This window comes from Myotis daubentonii, chromosome 3 (assembly GCF_963259705.1).
Source record: "Myotis daubentonii chromosome 3, mMyoDau2.1, whole genome shotgun sequence".
Taxonomy (NCBI): domain Eukaryota; kingdom Metazoa; phylum Chordata; class Mammalia; order Chiroptera; family Vespertilionidae; genus Myotis; species Myotis daubentonii.
The window spans coordinates 174113603-174140417 of NC_081842.1; the positions used below are offsets into that span (position 1 = coordinate 174113603).

At 43.1% G+C, this 26815-nt stretch overlaps 1 protein-coding gene across 3 annotated transcripts in view; it reads right to left on the reverse strand.

The window, feature by feature from the left end:
- The window catches only part of ROR1 (receptor tyrosine kinase like orphan receptor 1), a 397078-nt gene that overhangs the window by 106901 nt on the left and 263362 nt on the right, over window positions 1-26815 (reverse strand). For all 3 annotated transcript variants that reach the window (XM_059689301.1, XM_059689300.1, XM_059689299.1), the window contains 2 exons: window positions 22744-23031; window positions 22141-22171 (listed from right to left, as the gene is read on the reverse strand). In XM_059689301.1, coding sequence (XP_059545284.1) covers window positions 22141-22171; window positions 22744-23031 — 319 coding nt within the window. The remainder of the gene's footprint in view (window positions 1-22140; window positions 22172-22743; window positions 23032-26815) is intronic.

Consider the following 26815-nt stretch of genomic DNA (forward strand, 5'->3'; position numbering starts at 1 on the left):
AACTGAGCCACTTGATCTTGTGGTCACCCCAGTTTGGGTACCAGGCCTGAGAGCAGATAGGAGGCAGTTTTTCCCAAAGGAGAAGCAAGCTGCTGTTGTCAAAAGAAGGATGAATGGACACTGGGCAAACAAGAGCAACCGATGGCCCTGACCTTATTGAATCAAATTCCTCAGCACTTTAATAATAATGATCATCACAATGATAATAACTGTTCTTCCCTGGTCAGGCACCAGACCGAAACCCCATTAGGAACTGCCAGGCAGCAAGAGAGCTCTTATTAACCTGATCGAACTGCAGTGCGCCAGGCCTGGGGGCAGAGCTACAAAGGAGAGCTTACAAATCTCTGACACAGCATTTTAATACCACAGGGGATTTTTTTCCTTTCCCACAAATTGTGTTAACCCTTTGGGAAGAGGGGGGAAACCCAGTGTAGAGCTCATTAGTGGCTTTCCTTCAGAGCTCTTCAAAGAGGCCCCGTCACTTGCCAACGTGATTTTTCTTAATATTGTGCAGACGGCAGGCTAATCCATCTTCAAATGATCTAATTGCATCTAACTTTCTCTTAAGAAACACTGCATGGAGTTGCAAAGTCTTAATTGTGGGGTAGAGGCTGAATGTCTCCAAGATTACAGGGCCAAACACTCAAACCAAAGCTGGGGAATTTCCAGTGGAAACTTTCAGGGGAAGAAAGTGGAAGGCGAGTGGCAAACTGGAAAGCTTCACCAACTCCAGTCCTGGGGTCCCAGTGTTCATGACACGGAATAAATGCTTTAGCTCACAGCTCAAGAATTTCCACTCGGCACTCACGGAGGATCCCCCTGTGCCATGCAAGCCTCATGCTTCCTTCTTCCCATTGACGATGGAGGGAGTGGGTAAATAATGGGGCAGGTGGAGGGGGAGGGGCAGGCAGAGGAGCAGCTGGGACCTTCTGGCTGGCTGGGCAAGAATAAGGCCCTCAAGTGGCCAGTATTTTCTTAGGTTTTCCTGGCCTTCCACTTTCCTGGCCCAGCAGCCTTTACACACCAGGCAAAGGGCCTCATGAAATAAAACAGATTTACATTAAGGGGGTAAACGAAGCCAAACCAGGGCAGGGTGAGGAGGGGAGCCAGGAATTGCAATGCTTCCCGTGTGGGGGGAGAAGGGCACACAAGACAGGTGAGATTAGTGCACATACCAAAGGCTCTCTTTAAGTGAGCACTTCTTTTCCATCTTCTCTATCTTATTTATCTTGTTTATTCATCACCACTACTCTATGGGGATCCAGCTGTATTCTGAATTTACAGGAGGGAGAACTGAGGCTCCCAGCGGCAGCCTCCTGGGAAGCTGGTGCCTGGCAAAGCTGGGTTCTATAAATGACTCCAAGGGGAGCGCCATTTTCTAAGCGCCCCCAGACATACCGTGAGGGATTGGGGGTGGGGCTGGGTCAAGGTCACCTGCAGGCTGCCAGCCCGCTCCCCTGAGGTTCCTGCCATGTGTGGGTACAGATAACCCAGTTCTCCCATTCCCTGGCAGGCCTGGGGGAACGATCATTTTTACTAGGATGAAGTCATATATTAAACAATAACATGGTTTCTGTCAACATCAGGCCTTCGGGCCTTTGTTCGGCCCTCCCCCACAAACATATTTACATTGGCCCCGGCTAACAATATCCCACTTTCCATTCCCATTTGCAATCCCTTATGTCTCATCTGGTACACAACACGCAGAAAAGCAGGCTGTAAAGGACCTGGCAGTAAACCTGCAGCACTTTATTAATTCCACGTTCAGGTCCCTAGTGACAGTGAGAACTGGAGGGCCTTTTTGGGAACGAGGGCCCTTCTTTCCTGGAGACTGACCCGTGTTCCCTTCCTAATCCAGGGCCCCGAAAGGAGTCTCCATGGGCCATTTATAAACAACTCTATGAGAAGATGCCCCCAAAAGCAGACCCCTAGTTATAGGACTAATAGCTGACTTCCATTGAGGGTTTGTGATGTGCCAGGCACCCTGCTAAGTAAATTACACCTTATCACACTTAATCCTCACAAGCCTTTGAGTAGATGCTATATTGATCACAGAAGAGAAAACCTCCCAGGTAATTCTGCAACCCCAAAAGGTTCCCTGCCCTAAGCCAGGCAGCACTGGTGTGTTCTGTTACTCACTCATTGACTGTTTAGATCGGAATCAAGTGCCCTCTTTGTGCCAGGGGTAGTGGGCGCAGAGATGAGGGGTCCTGCTCAGACAATGAAACCACGGACCACAGCACAGTGTAAATGAGGGAAGCACAAAAGTATCAGGAGAGCGGAGGAAGGGGGCTCCCTTCAGGCTGGGCTCCAGCAGCAGAGAAGGAGAGAATGCCTTCCTTATTGGCTTGCCCCTCTTCTCCTAGCACAGGGCCAATGGCTCCATCCCACAGAACTCTGCTTCTCATCACCTGCTGGTGTCCAAGGCTGCTGTAAGAGGCCAAGCATTCCAGCTGAATCAAGAATGGAAACTTATGCTCTCTGTAGCCCATGAAAATCACAGACATCCATATGAAGTTCCCAAGCATTCCCAACAGAAGGAAAATCCAGATGAGGATGAGACTCTTATAGGCTTTGTTAAAGAGCCACCAGGGTTTCTGAGCATATGAGTGGGGATGTGTAGGTGGGGGGAGGGAACAGGATATGCGTTAAATACCAGCTCTGTCCTAGGCTCTGTTAGGCGTTTTGCATATATTTTTTCATTTGATTTCATTTATTCTGTTTACTTCTAGTGATTAAATCTTTCACACTTGTCTCCTCCCCAGGCCATCTCAGCTCTTCTTATTTCTTTACAACTTACTCGCAGTCTAGCCCAGGTCACCAAATCACCATCTTTTCACATATGGACAAATATAACAGTCTCCTTACTCGTCTTCCAGCTTCTGCTCATACCCTCCCCAGCTTCCACACAGCAGCCAGAGTGCCCTCCTGACTGACAATTAGAATACATCCCTCCTTTAGCTAAAACTGTTCCATGGAGCCCATCTTTCTTGCATTTTGATGTCCACACACCACCACAAGATCGGGCTCCTGCTCACCTTTTCAACCTCCCATCCTTCCTTCCTCCCCTCATTCACCCAGTTTCAGCCACAGTGGCCTTCTTTCCATTTCATGATTGTGCCAAACCCTTATCCACATCAGGGCCTGAGCTCTTCCTGTTCTTTTGCCTAGAACAGCCTTTCTTCCCCCAGCTCTTCACATGCTGGCTCATTCCATCCCTCAGATGTCAGCTCACATGTCAACTCCTTACGAGGAAACTTGCTTACCAAGCTGTTAAAAGCAGCCCTTTCCTAACCCCAGACAATTACACATCACCCAGGCTTCTTCCTATTATATTTATTTGTTCCTGGGCTTGTTATCTGTCTCTCCCACTAGAACCATGTACCACAAGGATAAAGAACTTGCCTGGTGCTGTTCATCAATGTATTCCTAAAGCAGTGGCCTGCCCCACATTAATTGCTCAATTAATATTTGCTAAATTAGCAAATGAATAGTTCAATATTAGCAAATGAACTCTCCCAAGGACTCCTGAGGTGGACATCTCAGGACATTCTCAGTTTTTTGCTCAAGAAACTGAAACTCAAAGAAGCCTGGATTCAGAGCCATAGGTCCCTTCCTTTCTATGCCAGCCCTTTTCTTTCTATGGCAGGAAGTCTCTTAATGTCATCAAAAAACAAGGAAGAGCCCTAACCAGTTTGGCTCAGTGGATAGAGCATCAGCCTGCGGACTCAAGGGTCCCAGGTTCGATTCCAGTCAAGGGCATGTACCTTGGTTGCGGGCACAACCCCAGTGGGGAGTGTGCAGGAGGCAGTTGATGGATGTTTCTCTCTCATCGATGTTTCTAACGCTCTATCCCTCTCCCTTCCTCTCTGTAAAAAATCAATAAAATATATTTTAAAAAAACAACAAGGAAGCTATGTGCTGTAACATGGATGGACCTTGAAAACATTACACTAAATGAAAGAAGCCAGACACATACTACATGATTCCATTTATATAAAATGTGCAAAAGAGGAAAATCCACAGAGACAGAAAGCAGATAAGAGCTTGCCAGCAGCTGGGGTCAGGGAGAGATGGGGAGTGACTGCTTAATGGGCCTGGGGTTTCCTTTTAGGATAATGAAAATGTTCTGTAATTAGATGGTGGTGATAGTTGCACAACGTTGTAAATGTACACTTAAAATGGTTAAAATGGTAAATTTTATGTTATGTATGTTTTAATACACACACACACACACACACAGTCACACGTATATATTGTTAATTGATTTTCAAAGAGGAAGGAAGAGGGAGAGAGATATAGAAACATCAATGATGAGAGAGAATCATTGACTGGCTGCCTCCTGCATGCCTCACACTGGAAATCAAGCCCACAACCCGGGCATGTGCCTTGACTGGGAATCGAACTTTGACCTCCTGGTTCATAGGCCGATGCTCAATCACTGAGCCACACCAGCCTGGCTATAAGTATATTTTAATCCAAGAGGAAATATAGCCTGCTGAATGCTGCTTTGAAATATGCCACTCTTGTTTTTTGAATTCTTATTTTTAGCCCTCAACTGATACAAACAAATGCTATTCTGGACAAGTTGTGAGTTCTGTAGTGTTTTAGCCAAGGAATATTTCACTGAAACAGAACTGAGGGGGCATGAGGTTGGGGACTGGGGTGGGGCTCTGTCTCACACATTTTCCCAACCCTATAGCTAAGACCTCTTCTAGGTTCCAAGTTTAACAGATTGCTTCTCATTTTGACCCCAAACATAGAATCTCCCTGTGCTCTAACTTTCAGAGTTAGAAATCCTGATTTCTTGATTTTTTTCCCTGACCTCTGCCCCAGGTCCTAATTCTACAACACAACTGTCCACTGGATGGTTCCATCTGAAGGCTGGGCAGAGTCAGCAACTTTGAATATACTCTCTTTGACTTCGTTTCCTCTAAGCCCACCTCCCCCCCAGCTTTCTAATGGCATGGAAGTCACTCTGGGGTACTAGTGCTGTCATTGGGCCCATGTGCTCTCAGCATCATTCTCTACTCTTCCCCACTCTGCTCAGCATCCACAAAGGAAGTGACTTCTGCAGCTGACCTTCTCAGGCTTCCTGTGTTAGGAAACTTGAAGCCCAGTTGTTTCTCTGCCTTCTTTCAGTCTTGGGTGATGAGTGAGAGCACCTTCTCATGGCTCCAGCGCCCACAGAACAGGCTTGCCATCATTCCAGCCTCCACAGATGAGCCTACTCCTAAGCTCCAGTAAATATCTGCCCTTCTCTTTGTCCCTCCAATCTAGGCACAGTTGAGGGTTCCATCTGTTGCTGATGTTTAAGTAGCATCACCTTCCCTTGTTTGTATTCTTTACAATTCCATGACCTGTGTAATCAGTGCTCTGCACGAACTTCCCTGGGTTAAGTTCTCCTAGTTGGTTCTGATTTCCTATTTGGATCCTAATGGTGCAGTAGGCATGTGATTATCCAGGCTCAGAAGTTCTGTTGCTTCAAGTCCTCTGGTATCCTATCTAATAAGAGCCTAATATGCGAATTGTCCCCTCAGGTGGTTGTTCCACCAGGAGTTCCACCGTGAGACCAGAAGTTTGACCACTTGTTATGATGTGTGCTGACCACCAGGGGGCAGCACAGAACATGCCGGTGTCAAGGTGCTGGCAGTAGGTGGCAGTGGAGGCTCTGCTGGCCCAATGGGCCCTAATGAGAGCGGGACTGTGGCAGGACGGTGGAGAGGAGAGCGGGCGGTGCCAGGCCAAGGCGTGTGTGAGCGGGGGCCCAAAGGCCCCACCAATCACCCCACTGATTGCTCCGCAGATGCAACCAGCAGTGGCAGGGGCAGGGCCACTGCCTGGCTCCCAGGCACTGAGGGAGCAGGGCAATGGGGCCCCAGTCTCAATTGATCGCCCTGCAGGTGGGTTGGTGGAGCAGGTGAGGGGGTGGTGCCAGGCCAAGGTGGTGTGCCAGGGAGGGCTGCGGGGCTGTGAGACTGGGGGCATGAGCTAGGGCTGCAAGGCTGGGGTCATGAACTGGGACCCAATCTCCGCAGGCCACCCCAAGGCACCCCACCTGTGCACAAATTCATGCACCAGGCCTCTAGTCTACAATATTTTAGAACTGGGCAGTCTAATGCAAGTCTCCTTCAGGCAAGAAGGGGAATGGGAGAGGATGCTTCTCAAATCAGGCTGCATGCACATGAAATCTCTTGGGGTTATTTGATAAAACATCAAGACTGGGCATCACCCTAAGAGATTTTGATTTAACTTGTCTGGGGAGGAGCCTGGGTATGGGAAATTTTTAAAGCTTTTTGGATGATTTTAATGTATAGTTTGAGTTGAGAAGCCCAAGATAACTAGACCCTTGCTGTTGCTTTGGGAGCATATATAAATGTGTATGTGTGTGTGTGTGTGTGTGTGTGTGTGTGTGTGTGTGTGTGTGGTGTATGAGTTTTAGAGTGAGAGAAGCAATGAAAAATTGTCAACACTGACACTGATTATAAATACCAAAGACCAAAGACCAAAGAGAGAAGAAACCTAACATTAGGCTGAAAAAGATCAAATGCAAATTGTGTCATTTATGCAATGAACTGATCATTGTGCTTAGCTACCTATCAGCAGTCAAGCTTATTCATAACCTTTCATTATAACTGTTTGTTGTAAGATTTGGTTGCTTGAGTGTGGGACTCAATAATCAACCTGTATCCACAAGTCACATATGTGAACCAGTGTCCTTATTTTCCCATCAGCCTTCAGGGCCTGCTAGTGAGGCAACAAGATCATCTGATCAGCACTTTAAAAACACCCAGGGGCCTGGCTGGGTTGAATGTCGACCCAGGAACCAAGAGGTCATTGGTTCGATTCCGGGTTGAGGCACATGCCCAGATTGTGGGCTCAATCCACAGTGGGGGGCATGTAGGAGGCAGCTGATTAAAGATGTTTCTCTCTCTCTCTCTCTCTCTCTCTCTCTCTCTCTCTCTCTCTCTCTCTCTCTTCCTCTCTTTTTAAAAGTCAATAAAGGAGAAAAATTTTAAAACACGGGAAGGCCTCAGAAGGCGGTGTCCATCACTACATCTCACTGCCTCTTAACGCAAACCGCTGCTCACATGGAGCCGCTCAGCATCCAAGGCAGGAGCCTAGTGAAAAAATATGGGAGGAAAAGGCTGCTCAATTTAGCAGGAGGCAAACAGCCTGCTACTGAGGAACAAAATGCATAGTTATCTCCCCTTGGCCCAGGACGGCACAATACCATGCCTCTCCAGAATTTGGCGATCATGATGGTGGGTGTTTTCCTTGTGGAAGTTCTCTGTAAAATCATTCTCACTGATCTGTCTGTTCAACATCATGCTCAGAATGGGCAGGATGGAAGCACAGGGCAAATAAAAGGGAACTATTATCACCTCAAAGCTGAGAAAGAAAGCCCAAAAGCAAGTGGCATGGAATCCAGAACGTGAGGAGATCCTATTATAATAAAGAAAACAGCAAACTCAGTTTTAATGGGCCCTAAAATTTAGAGTTAGAGAAACTCTTCGACGACACCGAATTCAAGTTCTTCAGTTTGCAAATAAAGGAACTGGGATTGAAAGGAGGAAAGCAATATATCCTGGGCCACTGGCTAGTGAATGACAGAGAAAGACTAGAACCTAGACCTGTGCCTTTTGTCTAAATCCTTGCTTCTCAAAGGATGTGGATTAGCTGTCCCAGCCCCTGCGGGAGTAGGTTGGAAATGCAGAGTCTCAGGCCCCATCCCAGGCCTACTCTTTAACAACATCCCCAAGTGAGTTATACGCACATTACAATTTGAGAAGTGGTGCTAAAAATCATACTCTGATTCCTTTGGGCCTTTCTGTTCACCCACAGCCAGAATTGGGTGAATGATTGAAAAACACTTGCTCTGTAACTTACAGCAGAAACTGGTGTTAATACTCATAAACGCAGAAAGAGAAAGTGTAAATGATATAGAATGAAGACTTTTAGATCGGGTGGGTTGCCTGGCACCCACATGTATGACTTGCAAACATTTTCTGAGAATCAGAGGCCTGGAACATAGAAGGAGCTTGATAAAAATGTGTTGAGTAAATGAATAAAACCTTGTCATACGAGGAGAAAGATTTCAGGACAGAGGCTCTTGATGTTCAATTTAACACACATTTGTTGAGTATCTACTATGTTCCAGGCTAGGTGTGGAGATACATTCCTGACTAACACATAGTCTGAGAAGCTCATGGCCTGGTGGACAAGCTTTCGTAATGTGTGCTTCTAGAAAGCCAGGACTTATCTTCCCTCTTCCCTCTTTAAATGTGCCCTGCACACAAAGATATGTTTGCCAATATTCACAAGCATCGTTTTAATTGGAAGCTTTCCACACCCTATTCAGGCAGTGGGAATTGTTGAGTGACGGGGGTGGATTGGGATATAAGAGCTTGCCTTTTCAACCTTCTGTACTTTTAGAACTACCCCTCTGCTGGGATTGGGAAACCCTTCTTATCTAATCTCTCCACATTCCCTCCATCCACCCCTTCTCTGCTGAGTGCTGAGTCTCAGGCAGTTTGATGAAGACTTGAAGGTTAGCTACTTCACTGAAGCAACAGGCCCCTGTGTCCTGGCCCAGCTGCTGGGTGACTTCCTCATCTCCCCTCTGCAAGACACCTCATCCTTGAACTGCCTGAGTACCTGCGTTGAAAGTTATCCTTGAGTTTATCTTGAGTTGAAAATTACATTATCACTTCCTAGGCTGGGCCAGCACCCAGCTACACTTCTTCACTGTGGCTGAGGCTTGGAAGCAGATTAGCGAAGGAAAGAATTCATCAAAAGCTGGTCACTTTGTCTTTCTGCAGAAAGGACTTTAGCCAAAGGCCAGTAAGAGGAAAATAAATAAAGAATTCAAGGTCTCTTATTGGAGTCTACAGCAGGGAATGATGTCCAGGAGGACTGGCTGGAAAGAAGGCACAGTCTCTTGGCTCGGATAGCAATGATAATGAAGGTTCTGGTGCTGGTGATAGCGATGATGATGATGATGATGATGATGATGATGATGATGATGTCAGTAACCTCAATAAGCTCTTAATAAGCCAAGCACAGTGCTTGATACTCTATACACATTATCTTATTACTTCATTTGATCTTCATGACAACCCTAGGAGACAGATACTTTTGTCCCCCATTCCACTTTTATGAACTGATTCTGAAGACCTCAGAGGATGAAGGCACAGAAGGAAATAGAACTTGGATTCATGACAGTTAATTATATACCAGGCCCCATGCTAGGATTTTTTCATATGACATAAGATAGGTGAGATAATGAAGTCAGTCAATAAATATTAGCTCATATATTTGAGAGATATTTATTGAATGCTACCAGGTATTAAGTACTTTATATTCATGGTCTCATTACTGCTAATGACACCCGTGAGATAGGTAGTTATAGAAGAGGCCCGTTACTGTTGTTTTTCTTTTCTTTCTTTCTTTTTTTTTAGTGAATATTTACTGAGTGCTGGCTATGTCCTAAGACTGGGGATAAAGTGGTACATGAAACAGACAAGATCCTGACCTTATGAAGCTTATTTTGCAGGCAAATAACTGAATAAATAAGAAAGAACTGTTAGGTAGTGACAACTACCCTGATGTAAGTGAAGCAGGATTATAAGATAGAGAGTGACTGGGAGCTACTTTAGATGTAGGGGTCATTTCTGAGGACGTGAAATTTTAGGTGAGATCAGAATGATAACAAGGAGGGCAACATAGAAGGATCCCAGAACAAAACCTTCCAGAAAGAGAGAACTTCTAGCCCTCAGAGTGAGCCTGGGTGGCCAAGGAACAGAAGCACGGCCAGCAGGGCTGGAGCTGAATGAGCAAGGCAGGAGCAGGACAAGAAGAGGCCACGGAGGTAGGCAGAGAGCCTCAGAGGAAAGCCAGGGCAAGGAGTTGGGAATCTATTCCAAACAGGATGTCCTAGAGGGTGAGAGGGCCTAATAAGGCAGATGATATTTTTATTTTATTTTTTTCAATTACAGTTGGGAATCAATATTATTTTGTATTAGTTTTAGAAGTACAGCATAATGGTTAGATAATCATATACTTCACAAAGTGTTCCCCCTGCTATTTCCAATTCCCAGCTGGCCATATATAGTTATTACAGTATTATTGACTATTTTCCTATGCTGTACTTGACATCCCCATCACTATTTTGTAACTACCAATTTATACTTCTCAATCCCTTCACCTTTTTTACCCAGTCCCCCAACTCCTCTCCCCTCTGGCAACCATCAGTCTGTCCTCTGTATCTATGTGTCTGTTCTAATTTGTTTGTTCATTTATTTTGTTCTTTAGAGTCTCTATATAAGTGAAATTACATGGTATTTGTCTTCCTCTGAATGACTTATTTCACTTAGCATAATACCTCTAGGTCCATCCACGCTGTCACAAATGATACGATTCATTCTTTTTTATGGCCAAGTAATATTCCATTATCCATATATATGAATCAAGGCTTTTTAATCCACGTGTCTGTTGATGGGCACTTGGGTTTCTTCCACATCTTGTCTGTTGCAAATAATGTTGTCTTATGAACCCAGTGATTCTACTTCTGGGCTTATATCCAAAGGAACCCAAAAACACTAATTTGAAAGAACATATGCAGAAGATATTTTCAAAAGCTCATTCTGATTTCTGTAATGAGAAGTAGTCTGTAGGAGGTTAAGGTGGAAGAAGAAAAATCAGGACTAAGGCTGCTACAGAATTTCAAACAAGGTATGTTAATGGTTTAGAGGATGATGGTAGGGGAGATGGAGATGAGTGGGTGGCTGAAAGTACCTGCTGATGCCCCGGATGGCCCATGTTTTTTTCTGCCCCAGCATATTGAGTAAGCAGTTTGAGGGCAAAGCTTATTATTTGTAGTTTTCACAGAGCTTGACTGAGAGCCTGGCATTTTGTAGGTGATGGACAAAAATTTGTTGAATGAATCAATGATTAGTGTCTGTTGATTGGATCTCTGTGCTCCCGAAAACTCCAGACAAATCCTGGGAGAAGGCCTCCAGCAAACATGAGTGATATAATATCGGTGTTCTCCAGGCCTCACTAGGGTCAAAGTAATCAATTTAATGATCCCAAAAGATTCAAACTGAAGAACTCAGATAGGAACTGGATCCAATTAAAGCCATTTAACCTTTATGAGCCTCTCCGATAATGGGCATCAAAATACCTTACCTGGATTACTGTTTTGGAGAAGAAAGATTAGGACCCCTGTGGAGGTGAGACAGAGTAGTGATCACCCAAAATCTGTTGATACATATAAGAACACAAGCCAATAAACTCTGAAAAACTAACATTTTCAGAATTCTGGAAATTAGCCAAAGGCTTACAACACTCTGAGGCGCATCTAATCTAATAAAAGAGAAACATGCAAATTGACCGCACCTCTGCTACACCCCAAGCCACGCCCACCAGCCGATCAGAGCGACTATATGTAAATTAACCCAACCAAGATGGTGGCCTGCAGCCACAAGCTGGAGCAAGCAGGAGGCTTGGTTGTCCCGGCGATGGAGGAAGCCAAGCTTCCCACCTGCCCTGGCGGGCTTTGGCCTCTGCTCAAGGCAACAAAGTTTCAATTATAGAAGATAAATAAATCCCAGATACCTGCTTCCAGCCAGCCTCCACTGGGAGCTTGGGTGGCTGGGGGCCATTGCCAGCCTGCAAACAGCCATCAGCCCCTCACCCAGGATGGCCACACCCTCATGGGGTGAGGGTCCCCGCTGGGTGGCTTGGCCAGTCTAAAAATAGCCCTCAGACCCTCATCCAGGCTGGCCAGGCACCCTAGCAGGACCCCCAACCTGATCCAGGACACCATTCAGGGCAAACCAGCCGACCCCCACCCATGCACCAGGCCTCTATCCTATATAGTAAAAGGGTAATATGCAAATTGACCCTAACAGCAGAACAACTGGGAATGACTGGTCACTATGACACACACTGACCACCAGGGGGCAGACGCTCAATGCAGGAGTTGCCCCCTCGTGGTCAGTGCGCTCCCACAGCGGGAGCTCTGCTCAGCCACAAGCCAGGCTGACGGCTGCCAGTACAGCAGTGGTGGTGGGAGCCTATCCCACCTCCTCAGCAGCGCTAAGGATGTCCAAATGCAGCTTAGGCCAGCTCCCCGCTGGCAAGTGGACATCCCCGAGGGCTCCTGGGCTGCCAGAGGGATGTCTGACTGCCAACTTAGGCCCAATCCCCCGGGGAGCGGGTCATCCCCTGAGGGGTACCAGGCTGTGAGAGGGCACAGGCAGGGCTGAGGGACCCCCCCCACCCCCCGCCCCCGCCGAGTGCACACATTTTTGTGCACCAGGCCTCTAGTTTATTTATAAGGGGAGGGAGACTGAAATTTCATAAGAACAGAGTACTGTGGGACTTTATCTTGCCCTTTTCCTATTTTCCTTTCCCAAATTCTGTAGGAACCTTAAATATCAGCAGTTTCCCCTCCACAGCTGCTGTGAAAACCAACAGTCCAGCAGTCACTGAAGGAGGCAGAGGGTGTTGAAGTGCCTCAAAAGGCCCCTCTCCAGTAATTGGCACAATGTGACCTGGCTAGCAGCAATCTGGTATAGCTCCTTTCCAAGAATTTATCTTCATTTGCCTGGACTCAGAGCTTCTCTGTGGGAAAAGCCCTAGTCCCAGGACATTTGTTTAAAAAAAAAAAAAAATCTCACAGTAGCCTGAGGTAGGAATACCATTGGAGAAGATAACTTCAACAAAAAGCTCCAAAGCATAAAGAAAGAATCTAAGCAATGAGGCATTCATAGGGACTTTGAAAAATCCCAGCATATTCACGGGGATATAGAAGAACATGCCCCTGTGAGGAGCTGTGTGCATGCCCAGGAAAGCCCCGAGAAAACCCTAATCCCTCACCTCTAGCTAACTTTGAGGCACTGCTCAAGCAGGAAACATAAGTCAAGGTAGAGTTATAAATTGATGTCATGCTGAAAGGGTGCCCCAAAGCACACACGGGACCCCAAGACAAAGTACAAGACTTACTGGTTAAAGGAAATCTCTGTCCAATTGTTCACTGATCACTAGACTAACTGAGCAGAGACTTCAGTAGCTGTACTCAACAGGGAATACGGGCCATAGTCAATTAGTTCAGGAAAGTCACTAAACAAACAGCCACACCACCTCACATAGCAACATCAGAGAGGAGGTGATCTAATTTCAAGAATTGCCACATCACATTATTTACATGTCCACTTTTTAATAAAAGGTAGCTCTTTGAAAAAAAATAAATAAAATTCACAAACATTTAGCTAAACTATTTAGTCTAACCAAGAAAAAAAAAACACCACAAGGAAAATAAAAGTTACTAAAATCAGAAATAAAAGAAGAGACATTGCTACTTATATTACAGAAATTAAAAGAATAAGGAAAACTATGAACAACTCTATGCCAACAATTTAGATAATCTAAATGAACTGGACAAATTCCTAGAAAGATACAAACTACAAAAACTTTCTCAGAAGAACAGAAAAATTTAAATAGACCTAAAACAAGTAAAGAAGTCGAATTAGTAATTTTGAAATTTCCCACAAGGAAAAGTTCAGACCCAAATGACTTTATTGGTAAATTATACTAAACATTTAAAACATAATTAACACAAATCCTTCACAAACTCTTCCCAAAACATAGAGTACTTACAACTCATTGGAAGAGGCCAGTATTACCTTGATATCAGAACTAGATAAAAACATCATAAGGAAAGAAAACTACAGACCAATATCTTTTATAAACAGATGTAAAAATCCTCAACAAAATACTAGCAAACTGAATCCAGCAACATATACAAAGAAACTATACACCATACCCAAGTAGAAATTATTCCAGGAATGTGAGCTTGGCTTGACATCAAAAATCAATCAGTGTAATACACAACATTATTATACTAAAGGATACAAAAATCATAATAATCTCAATAGACACAGAAAAAGCATTCGACAAAATCAAACACTCTTTTATAACAAAAAAACTCTCAACAAAATAGGAATAGAAGGGAACTTTCTCAACTTGATTAAGGGTATCTGTGAAAAACCTAAAGTTAGCATGTAATGAAAGCTTTCCCCTTAAGTTTAAGAAAAAGACAGGATGTCAGCTTTTATTACTTCTATTTAACATTGTACTGGAGGTTCTGCCACAGTAATTCGGTAGAAAAAAAATAAAAGCATCAATATTGAAAAGAGAGAAGTAAAATAATATCTACTTGAAGATGACATGATCTTGTAGATAGGAAGTCCTATGGAACACACACACACACACACACACACTATTTGAATTAATAAATGAGTTTAGCAAGAGTGCAGGATATAAGATCAATATACTATACAAAAATCAGTTGTATTAGTTGTATCACTACAGACTATCAATACATAATTTAAAAATGTAATTAGGATAATAATTTACAATTGTAAATTCCATTTACAATTGCATGAGAAACAATAAAATAAGAATAAATTTAACATAAAAAGGGCAAAACATATCCTATATAATAAAAGGCCAGTGACCATAATGGCGTAATGACCAGCACAACTGATCGACCAGTCGCTATGAGGTGCATTGACCACCTCTCGGTCCCGCCCCCTGGCCTGCAGGCTCCAATCATGGTGAACAGGGAACCACAGGGAACGGGGGTGGGCGGCAGTGGGGCGGGACTGGGGACTGGCGAGTGGGTGGAAGATGGCCCCGATCGCAGGCTAGGCCTAGGGACCCTACCCGTGCATGATTTCGTGTGCTGGGCCTCTAGTAAATCTATAAAACATCCTTGAAAGAACTGAAATAAATGGAAAGGCACCCCATTTCGTGGATTAAAAGATTTAATGTTGTTTAGATAATAATACTCCCCAATTGATCTACAAGTTTAGCAATTCTTATCAAAATCCCAGCTGGCCTCTTGGCAAAATTTAACAAGCTGACCCCCAAATTCATAGGGAAATGCAGGGGACCAGAATAGCCAGAGAAAAAAAAATCTTGAGAAAGAACAATGTTGGAGGATATCATAATCAGTTTCATGTGTGGACTTGGCAAGGTATAGTCCACAGTTATTCAGTCAAATTCTAGTCTGTGAAGGTACTTTGTAGATATGATTAATATCTATAATCAGCTGATTAATTGTAGGAGGGTAACCTGCATAAAAGAATGAGCCTGATCCCATTAATCGAAAGGCCTTAAGTGCAGAAGTAAAGTTTTCCTTGGGAAGATGAAATTCTACCTGTGGAATGCAGCATGAGATTTGGTCAGGAGTGTCTAGCCTGCCCCTCCTGACACTCTGCCCTATGGATTGCAAACTTGGCTAGCCAGCCTGCACAATCACATAAGCCAATTTCTTGCAATAAATCTCTTTATATCTGTATATATATAAAAATTTACTGGACCTTTTTTCTAGTGGAACATTATCTGATACAGAGGACCCACATTTTCTCATTTCAAAACTTACTAAAAACCTAGCAGTGGTTGGCAAACTACGGCTCGGCAAACCGCGGCTCGCGAGCCACATGTGGCTCTTTGGCACCTTGAGTGTGGCTCTTCCACAAAATACCGACTTCTGCGCATGGGCCACGAAGTTTCAATCACACTGTACATGCGCGCCCGCATGTGGTATTTTGTGAAAGAGCCACACTAAAGGGGCCAAAGAGCCGCATGTGGCTCGCGAGCCGCGGTTTGCCAACCACAGACCTACGGTAATCAAGACTATGAGGAACTGTACACTTGAAACCTATATAATCTTATTAACCATTGTCACACCAATAAATTTAATAAAAAAGAATGTAACAACAACAAAGACTATAAGAAACTAGTATAAGGATAGACACATACATAGATCAATGGAATAAAATTGAAAGTCCAGAAATAAACACATACATTTTTGGTCAATTGTTTTTTAGCAGGTTGCCAAGACAATTCAATGTGTACAGAATAGTCTTTTCTACCAATGGTGTTGGGATGACTGGATTTCCATTTCCAAAAGAATGAATCTGGATACCTACCTCATACCATATACAAAAAGTAACTCAAAATGGACCAAAAGCCTAAATATAAAAGCTAAAACTATAAAACTAAAGCTTTTTCATTACATTGGATTTTATTTTACAAAAATTTCCAGTATCAGAGAAAAATGATTCACTGTTTATTATTATAGAAAATCATAATTAATTAGAAACATGCAAGTAAATGTGAGTATCTGGTTCTTTTTTGTTAATCCTCACCTGAGGATATTTTTTCCATTGATTTTCAGAGAAAGTAGAAGGGAGGATGGAAGGGAGGGGAGAGGAGGAGAGGGAGAGAGAGAGAGAGGAAGAGGGAGAGAAAGAGAAAAACATCGATGTGAGAGAGACACATTAATTAGTTGCCTCTTGCATGTGCCCCAACCAAGGCTAGAGAGCAAACCTGCAACCCAGGTATGTGCCCTTGACCAGAAATGAAACCTGTGATGCTTCAGCATGCAGACCAATGCTCTAGTCACTGAGCCACTGGCCACGGCTAAATATAAGTATCTTGATTTTAGAAATTTCTGAGAAGTCCCAGGAATTCCAATTTATTGATCCTGGGTTACAAAGATTAATATCTATCAGGAATTTGGAAACACTGCTTTCTCATGTTCCTTAAGTCATCCTCAAATGTCATCTTACCATGTTCTATATGTACCCATCTCTGCTATAAAACTAAAACTCTTAGAAGAGATTGGAGTAAATCTTTGTGACCTTGGATTAGGCAATGGTTTCTCAAAAGCACAACCAAATAAAAAAATAAATTGAACTTCATCAAAATTAAAAACTTTTGTGTTTCAAATGAACACTGTCAAGATAAAGAAAAGAAAGCCACAGAATGAGAGAAAATATTTGTAAATCGTATATTGGGTAAGGACACAGCATCCAAAATATATAAGAGTTCTTAGAATTCAAGAATAAAAGGACAAATAACCCAATCCAAAAAAAACGGGCAAGGAATTTGAACAAACATTTCTCCAACAATATGTAAATGGCCAACAAGTACATAAAAAGATGCTCAATATCATTCATCATTAGGAAAATGCACATCAAAACCACAATAAAATACAACTTTATAACCACTAGGATGGTTATAATAATAAAAAATAATAAAAGGAAAATATGTGTCAGAGAAGAACCCACATACAGAAGAAGAAGAACAGCAACAACAACTCCTCTTGCCTGGAGTCCACATACAAAAAGTACACAACAAATAATTTATAAGAGTAAAGAGCACACAAGGGATCCTCTGCCCCTGGGATCTGGCACTCCATCACTCAGTGCTGGCACAGCATACTCCAAACCTTTAACATCCACTCCTGGGACTAACACTGTTCTGGTCCAGGAGACACATACAGCTCTTGCCCTATGTCCCTGTATCAGAAGGCAACTGCAAAAGTTTGTGTGTTGTGCCACTGCCAGTGGAGGTATGGATAATGCTCAGAGCACAGGAAGGGTAGCAGTGGCAAAAGCACTTCAACAAGAGAACAGATAATTAAATCAATTTGTCAAAATTTTCCAGCTTGAATGCAATAGGTTCTTACACAACCAACCATCATTCCCAATATTTCCAAGCTTTTCCTGCTTTTCTTTTTTTTAAAAGTATATTTTTTATTGATTTCAGAGAGGAAGGGGGAGGGAGAGAGAGCTAGAAACATCAATGATGAGAGAGAATCACTGATTGGCTGCCTCCTCCATGCCCCATGCTGGGGATTGAGCCCTCAACCTGAGCCTGTGCCCTGACCGGGAATTGAACTGAGACCTCCTGGTTCATAGGTCGAAGCTCAACCACTGAGCCACACCGGCTGGGCTTCCCACTTTTCTTTACATTGCAGCCAGTGCTTCTGAAAGTCCTCATAAATTAAGGTTTACAAGAGTTTCACATGGATGTGAAAAATTTTGCAATATTAAGTGTTATGGGTAGAATTATCCCGCCCCACACCCCCAAATCCATATGTTGAAGTCCTAATACCCAGTATCTCAGAATATGATCTTACTTGGAAATAAGGTCCTTATAGAGGTAATCAAGTTAAAATGAGGTTATTGAGATGGGTCCTAATACAATAAGACTGGTGTCTTCATAAAAAGAGGAAACTCGGAGATGCACAAACAAGGAGAAGGCTATGTGAATATCAAGGCAGAAATTGTGGTGATACTTCTACAAGCAAAGAATGCTGGCTGGTATGGCTCAGTTGGTTGAGCATCATCCTGTGCATGGAAGGGTTGTGGTTCAATTCCCGGTCAGGGAACATACCCAGGTTATGTGGAGGCAATGATAGATGTTTCTCTCTCACATGTTGTTTCTCTCTCTCTCCCCCTCTCCCTGTCTCTCTTTCTCAAACCAATGAAGACATTTTAAAAAATGGTGGCAAATCACCAGAAGAGTCTTCCTCATAACCCTCAGAGGGCACCAACCGTGTCAACATCTTGATCTCCCACTTCAAGCCCCCAGATTGTGAGATAATAACTTTGTTTAAGCCATTCAGTTGCTGTAATTTATTATGACAGCCCTAGAAAACTAATACATTAAACAATTCACATTACTCTTAAATTTGTACATATACAGGATAATGTGTAAAACATGATACTGATTTTAAGATGAAATCATACTTTGTAATATATTCTACAATAATGATTATTTATTATATGACCCCATTACTCCATTTAAATATGAGCTACAAAGGTCTTAGTTCATTTGCTAAAATTCTTTGCAAATTTAAGTACTGCTTTAGGAATTTCATTAAGAATTATAGCCTCTACTGGCTCAAGAAAGCAGTTTCTCCAAATTATAATTAGTTTTAAGAAGTAAGAATTACAGTGACTCAAGAAAGTTTGTCTAATCTGGCATTGTTGCCCAGAAAAAAACAGTATGTAAAAACCTTGTGTAAAACAACATAGGTAGTCATTTTGCTGAAATGAAGGCCATAAAAAAAGTTTAATGGAACTCATATATAACAATCTATAAATTATATATAATATCTCTGGCCCATTAACAGAACACCAAGACATGCATAATAATGATTAAAGTCGTCTTTTGATAGTTCCTGGCTTTCAGTCAGATAAAAACCATAACTCTGCATGTATTTTTTATTCTGTCATTATGAAGGTATATTTGTCAGCGTGGGAGGATAGAACATATTTCATCTCACAGTTTGCCAGCGTGATTTATGACTTTTAAATATTTAGACATGTGGTATGTGGGCCTCCCCTTGTACTCATGCCCCAGGCCCTGTATTGTTCGAGGTGGGCCAGGACCCAGCAATGACAGGAGAAAATAAAGCCTGAAGCTATGAACAGAAGCCAAACTACTAACGTCTCAAACTTGCTCCTACTACAAACTAGAATGCCATCCTAGAAGCTTCATGTGAACATCCAATGCAGTCCCTACAGGGAGTGACCAGTACCTCACGTGCCTTGCCTTCCTGGGCCATAGGCCTGAGGGACAAGCCCTTCCCAGCTGGCGGGGGTGTAGCCAGTCCTGTGGCCTCAAATGGCACTTAGCTCTCACCATGTCTCATTCACCTAAATTTCACTCATCAAACGCTAGGGTTGTGCCATGGACTTGCATTTGATCTCCTTATAGTAACTCTGCTGTGCCACCTTCAAGTAAATAGAGCAAGTTTATAAATGCACTTCACTCCTCTCTTGGAAAAAGGACTGTGCAGTTTGACAAAGGCTTTCGGAGCAATCCTAAATGTTGTGATGTTCCCCATGGCTGTCATTTTGTGATGTTCTACCTGTTCCACTGTCGCGAGGTTTGGCTTCCTGTTGGGGACTATGAGGACAGGGAAAGGAACTAGCATTTTATTTTGGAGTTAATCTTAGGAAGAGAGAAACTCTTAGAGACAGCGTTAAGTAGTGGCGGCTGAGGGAAAAAAGCAGGATACGTCATCAATTTCTAAGGAAAAGAGAAAAAAGGATATAAAAATGCCAACTGGCAATGCCCCAATGAGAATGAAGATTGAACGGCCAATCAATTTCCCATGCCAATTGCATCTTACTGTAAGCTCCGTCCAACCAAAAACGGCAGCTATGCATTTCATGCTCTCACTGACTAACATGATGGAAAAGTGGACAGCTAATATAAAACAGCCTGACATCAAAGGATACTTTGAGCTATGGGTAAGCATCTTTAAGAACTTCAACACCCGCTTCGTAGACATCAGCTCACAAAAGTAGTACATAATAGTCAGCCCCCCTTATCTGCGATTTTGCTTTCTATAGTTTCAGTTACCTGCGGTCAACCTCGGTCCAAAAATATTAAATAGAAAATTCCAGAAATTAACAATTCATAAGTTTTAAATTGTACGCCACTCCTCACCTCTCCATCCTGCCCAGGACGTGAATCATACCTTTGTTCAGCGTATCCATGTTGTATATGCTACCTGCCTGTTAGTCACTTCGTAGTTGTCTCTGTTATCAGACCAACTGTCCTGGTATCACAGTGCCGGTGAACAAGTAACCCTTATTTTACTTAATAATGGCCCCAAAGCGCAAGAGTAGTGATGCTGGCAATTTGGAAATGCCAAAGAGAAGCCATAAAGAGGATGTATGTTTAGGGAAAAAACATCATCTACAGGGTTCAGTACTATCTGTGGTTTCAGACACCTGGTGGGGGTCTTGAAATGTACCCCCCAGAGATGAGGGGGAGCTTCTGTACTATCTTTGAGTAAAATTAAAAAACATGTGAGATAGACTGGGTTCATCAGAAAGGTGGCAGCAAAGTAAAACTTCCAAAAGAAAGGAGCTTTCTGATGCAAATACAACGGCAGAAAGTCCAGTGCTTAGTAACACAGGCAGATTAGTGAAAACCACATTAATCAACCTGGGATACGGATTATCAACCACATTTGAAACGCAGATTAACAGGAACAAATAAGGTACCCGGGTGGGAAGCATTTTTACAGCGAGGAACAAAAGTTGTAATCTTTATTTAAATAAGACTTCAAACAGATTCCACATATCAATCAATCGTGAGATCATTAAAAAAAAAGAAAAGAAAAGAAAAAGATTAACTTCGAGAAATGCAACGCAGAGTGACCAAACTTCTGACCTATTTTAGATCAATCAAGGTTTTCTACCTGGGCAAGTAGAATGCAATTAACACTTGGGTGATTTTAAAGATTTCTTTTACAGTTGCCTTTAACCAGCTGGTAAAATAGCAGAACAGTGTGGCTGATGGCCAATGTTTATTTTTACCCGTTACCTATTTTTATTAAAAATGGGATTGTGGGCCACTGGGCCCCCGGTACATACACATATATTAAAATATCCCACATTGTAATTAGTGGCACAGAAGGGATTAGAGCAAATAAAGTGGCTATGTTTGCCACGGGTATAGTCTAGGTCAGACGTTTTGATGCTCTTGTGGCAGAACCTGGTGAATTTTATTTCAGAAGTCTAAAAATATAAAAAATATTTTCTTGCAAAGCAAGAGCTTTAATAGATGAGTCCCCTCCCGCCAAATAAAAATACACATAAAAAATACCTTAAGTGGACACTTGTGGAGCAAAAGAAGAAAATCCCTTGGCCAGAAAAATGGACAAATGCATCAACAATAGTGTCAGTGAAAGAAATTGGATCTTTGGACTCTGTTAACAAGGGACTCAGAATAAATCAAACTTCATGTAACTCTCTACCCAGGCACAGGGCTTTCTTCCCCTATGTGAGTCAGAACTTCGGCCTTGGAGTTCTTTAAAGGGAATAAAAAATAAAGTGATCACCTAATTGTTGACCTGATAAATGCCCAAAGTACATGCTTACAGAAACCCAGAATAGGCCCTTTTACACTAAAAGCCAGAGTATGAGTTCTTAAGACAGCACTGTATCACTTGCTGGCTTCATTTTATAAAACTCACTGTTGTAAATAACATTAGATTAATTTTCAAATAGTAAATGTAAGTAGATTTTTGCTTTGATCATTCAGAATCAACACCACGCCTGAGAGGACTGCCAATGCTAGTCTCCTGTGAATCTTCATATCAGAGACAAAGCAAAATGGAATGAGGGCAGGGCCAAACGGAATGAAATCTGGAAACACTGTGTCTTGGCCCAAGCAGCCGATAACACTGCCTTTGCCCTAGAAATCTCTGGAGAAACACTTAGACATAGGGAGGGAGGAGATAAAAGTACTCACGAGGATCCCGGACTTGCGGTGGGAGGGGGGCCTGAGGAAATGAAAGAAAAACAAAGGAAACTGTCAGGCTGGGTTACTGGCCCGCGGGCATGGGTGCAGGCAAACCTCGGCAGATTAAAGTTCTCAAACCTCCTGAAGTGATACTTATTTTTCTGGGATTTCTTATTTTGCCCCAGTCGCGCTCCCTCCTCCCAACCACCTCTACAAAATAGCATACCAGTGAGAACTTGTCTATACCCTACAGTTGAGGGCAAATGCTAAGACAAGTGCTGAAAAATGAGTCCTCGCAGGACGCAGGGAGTTTCCAGTGGGAGGCTGAGTGCTTGCACCCCGACACTGATTGCACCAGCAGGGGCCTTTGCTGGCCCCTGGACAGAAAAGAGCACGTGTGCTGCAAACCTGTCTCACTTCCCTCTCACGGGCACAGAGGAGGTGCTGGGGACTCAGCCCGGCCTTCTGACTTATTTGTAAAATGGTGCCAGCATTAGGGTGGCTGGGCCCACAGGACATTCTCAGTATGTGCTCCCTGCCCCCCCCCCCCCCCCCCAGGGACCACCATGGAGCTTGAAGGCCAAAGGCCCTCCCAGGTAGGAGGCTGCTTACCAAACTTGACGAACAGGACTCCGGTGGTAGAAACCACCTTCTTGCCGTTGGTCGCCACGCACTGGAAGTAGCCCGTGTCGGTGGTGTCCAGGTTTCGAATCCGCAGCCGAGAGCCATAGTTGGTCGCCCGAAAGGAGATCCTGCGGGGCTCCTGGACCACAGGCGCGTCATTTTTGAACCAGCGGATGGTGGGAGGCGGATTTCCAGAGACTTTGCAGTGCAGCTCAGCCGTCTGCCCCAGGGACGTGGTGATGTTATTCATGGGTTCATCGAGGGTCAGGTAAGAATCTGTGAGCACAGGGCGAAGGAGGCAGGTGAGAGGCGCAGGCAGCTGGAGAGCACCTCCAAGTACCCCAAATCCACAGCACGGTGCCCCAGCACCACAGAGAGACTGAACAGGAGCGGTATGGCGGAGACAGACGAGGCAGGAAAGCATCCATTTACCGAGACCCCATGACCATTAACAGGGCCTGGGGCCTGGGAGGAAATGTGTTCCTAACCATGGTATAAATCCCAAGTTTTCAAATAACTATACAGTACCCAAGGAGAAACGTACTTTCCAGGACAAGACAAAAGGAGCTTTTGTGTTGAGAGCATTAAAAAACAAAACTCATGATCCTTGTTACAGACTCAAACAATACAGTGAAGAAAATGGAGTAAAATTCACCTAATATCTCCTCACCCCAAAATAACACCATTCTTAACATTGTGGAAAAGATCCTTCTAGCTTGTCCACTTTGGATAAGAAAGAAGCATGAAAACCTGGAAAAACAGAAGCAACGTTATTTATAGTAAGTCACTTAATGTTGTGGATACATTCTGCAACTTTAAGACAACATATAACTAAACGAATTTTACCACAGGCTAATTGAGCTAAACAAGAGTTAAGTTCCCAAGGCATCTTATCAACATATAAATGAAACATCGTTGAACAAAATGAAGTTATTAGAGGACCTGCGTATATTCACATGGCATAAGATCAGGAAGATGTCAGAAATCTTCCACCAGTGATGATATAAAGGTTGTGAAAGCCAGGTCACTGGCAGGCAAAGTGACCAAGGAATGCATATTTCCATACTGTTACTTAAATCAACTGTAACACATTACAATATATAAAATTCTATGCATTTAATTTTTAGTTGAGAAATAATTTACATTCTAGGAAATATACAGATTTTAGTTATACAGTTCTCTGAGTACTGATAAATGCATGTACTCATGTAACTCACATCCCTATCAAAATATAGAACAGCCCTGGCTGGTGTGGCTCAGTTGGTTGAGCATCATCTATTGCACTGAAAGGTCACCAGGTCGATTCCGGGTCAGGGCACATGCCTGGTAGGGGGCGTACAGGAGGAAGCCAATCGATGTTTCTTGTTGATGTCTCTATCTCTCCTTCTTTCTTTCTCTCTCTCTCTAAAAATTAATAAAAACATATTTGGAAAAGATAGAGAACATCCTCAACATCCCAGAAAGTACCCCAAGATCCTTTGTAGTTAATCCCTGTTCCCACCCACTCCTCTGCCCCCATTCCAGGCAACCACAACTCTGATTTCCTATCATCAAAGAGTAATTTTTCCTGTTCTAAAATTTCAAATAAATGGAATCATAACATATGTATCTTTTGCATTGGCTTCTTTTGAGTTTTACTACATTAAACGTTTTAATAATGAAATAAATTTTATTTAAGCTTATCCTATATAATAAAGAGGTAATATGCAAATTGACCCTCATGCCCTTGCATCACAAGATGGCCACCCCCAGGTCATCACAAGATGGCTACTCCCACATTGTCACAAGATGGCCGGCAGGGGAGGAAAGTTGGGGTGATCAGGATGTCAGGGGAGGGCAGTTGGGGGTGATCGGACTGGCAGGGGAGCAGTTAGGTGTCAATCAGGCTGGCAGGGGAGTGGTTAGGGGGTGATCAGGCTGGCAGGCAGAAGCAGTTAGGGGCAATCAGGCAGGCAGGCAGGCGAGTGGTTAGGAGCTAGCAGTCCTGGATTGTGAGAGGGATGTCCGACTGCTGGTTTAGGCCTGATCCCACAGGGGTCGAACATCCCCGGAGGGGTCCCAGATTGGAGAGGGTGCAGGCTGAGCTGAGGAACACTCCCCACCCCCCCACCCGCCAGTGCACGAATTTTGTGCACTGGGCCTCTAGTTCTTTAATAATATAACATTTTAAAAATATATTTTATTGATTTTTTACAGAGAGGAAGGGACAGGGGACAGGGATAGAGAGTTAGAAACATCGATGAGAGAGAAACATCGATCAGCTGCCTCCTGCACATCTCCTACTGGGGATGTGCCCGCAACCCAGGTACATGCCCTTGACCAGAATCGAACCTGGGACCTTTCAGTCCGCAGGCCGACGCTCTATCCACTGAGCCAAACCGGTTCCGGCAAAAATTAAGTTTAATTTTTAAAAATTGGTCTGTTTTTATGTATATGGATTTTCCTTTGATTTCGTTTTCCTGACTACCCATCCTAGGGTAGGTCCATATTGTACCTCCCATTGTTCTTCTGTCCTTTCTTGAACCCTAAACTGGGATGGCTTTTTAAGTGGCTGTCTGCTCTGCAGGACTACATGACCATAAGGGCAGGCATCTAGAATGTTTTGGTCATGACTGCAGGCTCAATCCCCAGTAGGGGGCATGAAGGAGGCAGCCAATCAATATTCTGCTCTCACATCAATGTTTCTCCCTCCTTCTACCTTCCTCTCTCTCAAAAAATCAATAAAAATATTTTTAAAGCAACTCCCAGAAAATAATATAAGAGAAAACCTAGATGACCTTGAGTATGTTGATGACTTTTTAGATACAACACCAAAGACATGACCCATGAAAGAAATAATTGATAAGCTAAACTTCATTAAAAACTTCTGCTCTTAAAAAGGCAATGCCAAGAAGAAGACAAGCCACAGGCTGGGAGAAGATAGTTGTAAAAGACACATCTAATAAAGGAGTGTTATCTAAAATATACAAAGAACTCTTAAAGCTCAATAATTGGCAAACAAACAATCTGATTTTTTTTAAAAAAAGAACTTAACAGACACCTCATAAAAGAAGTTATAAAAATGGCAAATAAGCCTAGAAAAAATGCTCCACATCATATGTCATCAGGGAAATACAAATTAAGACAACAATGAGATACCACCAGACAACCATTAGAATGGCCAAAATCCAGTACACTGACAATACCAAATGCTGACCAAGACATGGAGCAACAGAAACTCTCACTCTTTACTGGTGGGAATGCAAAATGCCACAGCCACTTTGGAAGACAATTTGGCAGTTTCTTCCAAAACTAAACATATTCTTACCCTTTGATCCAGAAATATTTCTCTTTGTTATTTACCCAAAGGAGGTGAAAACTATGTTCACACAAAGCCCTACACACAGATGTTTGTAGCTTTATTCATTTAACTGCCAAACCCTGCATGCAACCAAGGTGTCCTTCAGTAGGTGAAAGGACAAACTCTAGTACATCCAGACAATAGAATATTATTCAGCACTTAATAGTCATCATGAGCTATTAAGCCATGAAAAAACATGAAGGAAACTTAAATGCATATTACTAAGTGAAAGGAGCCAATATGAAAAGGGCTACATACTGTATAATTTCAACTACATGACATTCTGTTAAAGGCAAAATGATGAGGACAGTAAAAAGATCAGTAGTTTCCAGGGGGTGGGTATGGAGGGGAGGCGGGATGAATAGTTGGAGCACAGAGGATTTTTTTGGGCAGTGAAAATATTCTGGCTGGTACTATAGTAGTGGGCACATATCATTATGCACATATCATTCTATACAACCCCAAGAGTGAGCAGTAATGGAAACTATGGTATTTGGGTGGCGACGATGTGTCAATGTAGGTTCATAAATTTCAACTGATGTACCGTTCTGGTGGGTGATGTTGATAATAGGGGAGGAGATGCATGTGTGGGGACAGGGAGTATATAGGAAATCTCTGTATCTTCCTTTTAATATTGCTGTGAAACTAAAACTATTAGAAAAGTCTATTATTTAAAAATCATTTTAACTGCAGCATCCATACTTTTGGACAGAAATTCTC